At 38.8% G+C, this 7,007-nt stretch overlaps 1 protein-coding gene across 1 annotated transcript; it reads left to right on the forward strand.

Moving 5' to 3' along the window:
• The first annotated feature begins 1,425 nt into the window (after positions 1-1,425).
• Positions 1,426-4,306, forward strand: LOC117421543 (fatty acid-binding protein, intestinal-like). Its single transcript, XM_034928072.2, has 4 exons — positions 1,426-1,586; positions 2,696-2,868; positions 3,752-3,859; positions 4,086-4,306. The coding sequence occupies exons 1-4, from the start codon at positions 1,520-1,522 to the stop codon at positions 4,134-4,136; spliced, it is 399 nt and encodes a 132-aa protein (XP_034783963.2). The 5' UTR covers positions 1,426-1,519; the 3' UTR covers positions 4,137-4,306.
• Positions 4,307-7,007: the final 2,701 nt, after the last annotated feature.

Genomic DNA, 7,007 nt, shown 5'->3' on the forward strand with positions numbered 1-7,007 from the left:
TTCATTTTACCCAAACACATACCTATAAATAGTAAAACCAGAGAAACTGATAATTTTGCAGTGGTCTCTTAATTTTTTCCAGAGCTGTATGTATTTAGCCTTGACAAAGTAATCTGTCTTACTTGAACTTTAAACAGTAAACATCACCATTGAGATTATTTATTTCTTAGCAGATGCCCTTATCCAGGGCGACTTACAATCGCAAGCAAATACAAATACATTCAAGTGTTACAATACAAGTCATACAATAAGAGCAAGAAATACAATAATTTTTTTCAAGTGTGACAAACCACAATTCAATAATACAGCAGATAATAGTGAAAGTTACATCAGGATATGATTAAGTACAAAATACTACAGGTTAAACACTTGGCAGATTACAATATTCTGAAGTACAGGATTAAATGTAGTAAAATAGGGGGCAGATAAGAGCAAAATAAAGCATATTTAAATGAAGGGTGATAGTGTCCCAGGATACAACAGATGAGTTCTACAGGTGCTGTTTGAAGAGGTGAGTCTTAAGGAGGCGCCGGAATGTGGTCAGGGACTGGGCAGTCCTGACATCTGTAGGAAGGTCGTTCCACCACTGCGGAGCAAGGGTGGAGAAGGAGCGGGCTCGGGAGGCAGGGGAGCGTAGCGGAGGTAGAGTCAGTCTTCTAGTGCAGGTGGAGCGGAGAGGTCGAGTGGGGGTGTAGGGAGAGATGAGGGTCTGGAGGTAGCTGGGTGCAGTCTGGTCAAGGCATCTGTAGGCTAGTACAAGAGTCTTGAACTGGATGCGAGCGGTGATCGGGAGCCAGTGGAGTGAGCGGAGTAGTGGAGCAGCGTGGGCAAAGCGAGGCAGAGAGAACACCAGGCGGGCAGCAGAGTTCTGGATGAGCTGGAGCGGACGGGTGGCGGACGCAGGGAGGCCAGCCAGGAGGGAGTTGCAGTAGTCTAGGCGGGAGAGTACCAGGGCCTGGACCAGGAGCTGGGTAGCATAGTTGGTGAGGAAGGGTCGGATTCTTCGGATGTTGCTCAGGAAGAATCGGCAAGTGCGTGCCAGAGTGGAGATGTGCTGGGAATAAGAGAGGCAGGGGTCCAGGGTGACTCCAAGGTTCTTAGCGGAGGAAGAGGGAGAGAGTGTGGTAGATTCCAGAGGAACAGAGATAGAGAGATCAGAGGAGGGGGAGGAGGAGGGAAAGAAAAGGAGGTCAGATTTAGAGAGGTTGAGTTTGAGGTGATGCAAGTGCATCCAGGAGGAAATAGCAGACAGACAGGTAGAGATACGGGAGGAGATGGTGGAGTCAGAGGTGGGGAAGGAGAGGAAAATCTGAGCATCATCAGCATAGAAATGGTATGAGAAACCATAGGATGCGATGAGGGGGCCCAGGGAGCGGGTGTAGAGAGAGAACAGGAGAGGACCCAAGACTGTGCATTATCAGTTAGATAATGCACAGACATTATTACAAGCCATGCTTTATAAAGTGAGTCTGCTGGACAGGCTGTGCACTCATTGCAGAAACTCACTCCAGTTAGAAACATGACATTCAACGGCACCTGGAAAGTTAACAGTAATGACAACTATGACAAGTTTATGGAACAGATGGGTAAGCCCAGCTTTTTATTTTCTAAAAATGTAAAAAAAAAAGTCTTAATATAAATAATGTAAGATCTGATGTTTTTGATAATTTTACTATTTGTAATTTACTGTTAATAATAATTTAATTGACAAACTATTTCTTGCTGATAACTGAATTAGTTCAATACATGTAATGGTTGCTAGGAATGGGTGAAAGTGCTATGCAATAGGAGTCTTATTTCCATGTTTGTGTGTCTATCTGGGTTTCTTTCTCTCTCTCTCTCTCTCTCCCTTCACCTCCCCCTCTCTGTCTGTGTCATTCTCTCTATCTTTCCCTTCCCCTTTTTATCTGTCTATGTCTCCATCCCCTGATCTGAGAGCTGTTGGGGGAGGTGGCATATGTTCTTTGTTAGGTGAGGTTGCTGATAAGGAGGGGCTGCTTATCAAGGAATGTATGGGCTGTGGGTGAGAGTTGAAGGCTGTATTTAGTGTTATAATGTTAAAATCAGCACAGTTGGGAAAACGAGAGAGGCTGCCTTCGCCAACTGTCCAGTATTTGACATTCTCTGTTACTCTGTATCAGGGCTAATTCATAAACTCTAGAAGTAGTGAATTTCTCTATATAATTTTACCTGTATGTTGATAATAAAACCTGATTACTGTGATTTGAAATTGTTAGTTGTGTCTAGTCATTTTCACTCTCATGTTTCAATAGATATTAAAGAAAATATTAGGGCTTGTTTTCTTTACAAATAATAATGAAAAAAAGTAATAACTTAAAGTATATTTTGTTGAGCTCTTCAGTTTTTATTTTAAATAGATAAGCGCTAAATATGGCCTGCAAGCTACACAGGTGAATACTTTAAATAGTCAGCCTCAACAATTTAGCAATTCAGCCTTAACAATTTTAGAAGCCTGTGCTTTAACATTTGTTGAAAATATCACAGATAGTCAATATCTATTAGTAAATGCTTGCTAAGCTTCGAATGTTGAAACTCTCACAATAACATGAGCTTTGTTTCAGGCATACTAATGCAATTTAATGCAAATATCTTCATATAAATGATTTACTTTTCAAAATACATTATTTATATCTCAGCATTTGAGTCTTGAAATAGTTGAATGTTTCATTGACAGTTATCAATTTGGTGAAGAGGAAGCTGGCAGCCCATGACAACTTGAAAGTCACCATTGCACAAAATGGAGACACGTTCACAGTCAATGAGTCCAGTGCCTTCCGCACTGTGGAAATCGTATTCACCCTCGGAGTTGCTTTCGAATACAGCCTAGCTGATGGAACTGAGCTCAGTGTAAGATCATTTTTTTCATTGATTAAAATATACTGGTACATATGTTCTTACATAGACAGTATTAATTTGATAGAAAAAAATTAACATACAATAATTACCAGTTTACAGTACTACAACTCTAACTGAAGTGAGTGTTGACTGTAACAGTGAAAAGAAACTGAATAAAATAGTGACGAAAAGCAAAAAGAATGTGAAGGTGTTTAATATTTTATAACATTTAAAGCAATTGATTTTCAGTAGTAGTTTCAGTAATTTTAATAAGACGTATTAATCCTCAGCAGTGAATTACTCATTCAAAAACACACCTAAATATTCAGAGTTAAGCATTCTTATATTTTGTTAGAGTAGTGCCCTTTATGTACACATTTGAATCCTTCTTCATCGGCTGCCTTTACTGCTGGATTAGTTTGAGGACTTGTGCCTACACTACAGGCACATGCCTCCTTTACTTAAATATTGAAGCACGCTTGGGGTAGTTAGTTGTATCAAGTAATAATTCAGTATGCCCATACATGACAACACGCTGTCTCCCAGTGCCACCCAGAGATTATTAGCATCTAGACGACCCTCTAGCTATGCTCTGGTGAACTGCAGCCCTGTTGGCTACAATCATAAAAGGCACACTTTACAATTTGTATTTGATGTTTTAATTTTTAATATTTTGGCCCATTTCCTGGGAGCAAAGCAGTCCGGATCAGCTAATTAATCCTTGCGCACACGCCACCTAATGGTAGTTATCTGAATTGCAGCATCTTGAGCACCAGACACAAATGCATGAACCTATTTTCATTTCGCCCATTAAGTTAGTTGCTTCTTTTATTTTGTTATTGTAGTAAAGGGACACTTTAAAAACATTCTCCTACCTACTGGATTTCTTTCTCAGGGCACGTGGACCATGGATGGAGATAAGTTAGCTGGAAAATTCATCAGAAAAGACAATGGCAAGGAACTCCTCACTGTCCGAGAAATCATTGCTGGCGAGCTTGTCCAGGTAAAGTCTTGCTGATACGTGGCTTAAACGGTAGACACAATATTCTGTAATGTACAGCCTAACATAACATATTAAGTATTGCTAATGGCCTTAATGCTATATAAGGTCCCTAGTCAACATACACTGATACATTTTTTTTTTTTAAATAAAAAAACACAAACAACAACCAGTGCTTTGACATGTCTGTATCTAATTCTTTTTATTCTTTTTTCTGTATTATTTATAGAGCTACCATTATGATGGAGTTGATGCCAAAAGAGTTTTCAAAAGGGTTTAGAGACCTGTTTTTTCAACAAAGAGAATAATGAAGAGAGAAACCAGCTGGCTTATTCCAAATTGCACCTTCAGTATGAAATATATCAACGAAATAGCTTGTGAAAAAAAAGGTACCCTATATGAACATGCTGTTTTTATTCAGTAACATTTGCAATGTATTGCTTAAACGGTTTGCACTCCATTTTTTATGTTTTTGTAATTTCAAATAAATACTAAATTAAAAAAAAGGTATTCTGTTTGTTCATTTGCATTGTCTATATTGTACTCTGTCAATTTCAATTAAGTTAATCACAATCACAACCTTGGAATTGCAAATACAGTACACTGTACTGTAATATATTATAATGCAAAGAGCACAATGCATTTTGTTGGTAATAAAAGGTGTGAGGACAGTCATTTACTCCTTATGTATTTGATAGTTCCATAATGACCACTTATTTGGAACCCTATTCTATAAATGTTATATTCTCAATCACCAATTAATATCAATTCAGCAACTCACTGGTAACCAATGTAAGGACCTAAGCACTGGAGCAATATGTTGAGAAAGAGCTTGAGAAAACAATCTGGCAGCTGTGTTCTGGAGTTTGAGAAAACAATCTGGCAGCTGTGTTCTGGAGCTTGAGAAAACAATCTGGCAGCTGTGTTCTGGAGCTTGAGAAAACAATCTGGCAGCTGTGTTCTGGAGCTTGAGAAAACAATCTGGCAGCTGTGTTCTGGAGTTTGAGAAAACAATCTGGCAGCTGTGTTCTGGAGCTTGAGAAAACAATCTGGCAGCTGTGTTCTGGACAAGCTGAACCCTTCTGAGCAGGGCCGTCATTTCAGAAAAAAAAAAACAGGCAGTAATTGGGCCAGTTTTACAACGAGAGCGTGCTGCGCTTTGTCAACATAGTTACACACTTACAACCTTGAGTTAAGTTAGGTACATTTCACCTGCATTCCACAAAGAATTACACTTTGTATCAAATATAAACCAATGAACATAAACTGCCAAACAAGCACCCCATTCCTTTGAATGTCGAAAGTAGAAATGTGTAGCAAAGTTTTAAATAACATCAAATGACATTACGTTGCCTCACTCACTTGCATACAGTGTGCTTGCTTATACTATGAAGCATACTACTCTAATTATTATTTGTTCATTTGTCTGACGCCTTTATCCAAGATGACTTACAGTGTTTACTAGAGGTTTTGTAAGAGTCTAGGGGTTTCCTGAAGGGTATGTGATCAGCCAATAAGAGATCTGCATTTCCACCGCATAAGTCTAAAACAACGACCAGACGCTAGAAAAAAAACAGTTGAAGGTATTCTCCGTTTCAGTTGAAGAGCTTGAGTAAATTTAACCAATAGGCGAGTCGAAGAATGGCCTTTTTTTTTAGACATGCGACCAATCAGGAGTGAGCAGAGGCGGGCCACAAATCTCCCAGGGTACCAATAAATAGCAAGAAAAACTTACCGTCACCGTTGACAACACCAAATTGACATTGAGAAAAATCAACAGGGGCGGGACATCCAGGTTTCTCTCCACAAGGAAGTATAATAAGCCCACTATTATGTAATATCATGATAAATCATTTAGCGGATGACATTTTAAAAAGTAAATGTAAAGTAGTTTTTTTTTAAGACGATGGGGTATTTTGGATAAAAAGAAATGAGGAAAGTGATACAGAGGGAATTACAAAGAGCAACACAAAATAGCTAATTGGTCAGATGAGTGGGGGTTTAAGATTTTGACAGAAAAGTCTGTAAGCATGATATTTTCAAGGAAAAGGAAGGTGGAAAAGTTGAAGATTAAATTGGGAATGAATGAGTTGAAACAGGTTGAGGATTTGAAATATCATATAATATGGGGAGGTACTTTTGGATTTCAAGTAGGGAAGTGGATACAAGATTCAAAGATCAATGAATTAGAGCAAGTGGAAAATGCTGGTCATACTTAGTCGAATACCCAGGTGGACTCAGGAAAGATATTATATATGATATTTTAATAACATTAAATGAATGCGCAATCAGAGACATAGATATTGTATTAGCATGGGTACCAAGCCATTCTGGGGTGCTAGATAATGAACAGGTAGATTCCATGGCAAAAAAATAGGTTATTGAGAAAGAAAGTGGATATGACACTCCCTCTGTGACAGGCAGAAATAAATGCAATAATAAAATATGGAATTATGTAGGGTTACCATGTGGCTCCAGATTAACCGGATGCTGTGAGGCAGAACGGGATTTCATTTGCCCCCAAATTGAAATAAATGAAGGTGTAAATGAACCATCCTTAGCTACAATTAAGAATGGTGCTTAAATACCCGCATGCGCGTCAAATAATTGTATTAAACTAAGAATGAATTGCAGCCAGTCGCTATTTTTTTCTGTTTGTTAAAATTCAATCTGCCATATTATTCTGCAAATACAATCGCATCATCATCTCGTTGCTCTATCGATAAATTAGCTATTCGTTCATTAAGATCTGATCAGAAGCAGCTGATCAGTGTGAATTGTTTGCTGCGCCCAAGCAATTCCACCACAGCAGGATTAATCTCAACAAAGGTGGAGCTCATTTATACGTGAATTACTTTCAATTTAGGTGGAATTTTGAAATCCCGGTCTGTTTCAAAGCGTCCGGTTAATCTGGAGCAATATGGTAACCCTAAATTATGGCAAAATCAATTGGAACACAATCATAAGGGAAGGTTTTATTACGATATACAGCCAAAGGTCAGGTTAGGGAGTGAAACATCTAGAGGGGAATTGAATAGGGCGGAAGAAACTATACGAACAGACTGAGAACTGGACATGCAGCATTGAGTCAGCATCTGTTTAGAATACGGAAACATGGAGATGGATTATGTGGAGACTGTCAAAGGTTAGA

This window comes from Acipenser ruthenus, chromosome 1 (assembly GCF_902713425.1).
Source record: "Acipenser ruthenus chromosome 1, fAciRut3.2 maternal haplotype, whole genome shotgun sequence".
Lineage (NCBI taxonomy): Eukaryota > Metazoa > Chordata > Actinopteri > Acipenseriformes > Acipenseridae > Acipenser > Acipenser ruthenus.

Coding starts and splice junctions, on each gene's coding strand:
- LOC117421543 (XM_034928072.2), top strand. CDS start 1,520: ATGACATTCAACGGCACCTGGAAAGTTAACAGTAATGACAACTATGAC. Junction 1,587..2,695: donor CAAGTTTATGGAACAGATGG/GTAAGCCCAGCT, acceptor TTTCATTGACAG/TTATCAATTTGGTGAAGAGG. Junction 3,860..4,085: donor TTGCTGGCGAGCTTGTCCAG/GTAAAGTCTTGC, acceptor TATTATTTATAG/AGCTACCATTATGATGGAGT.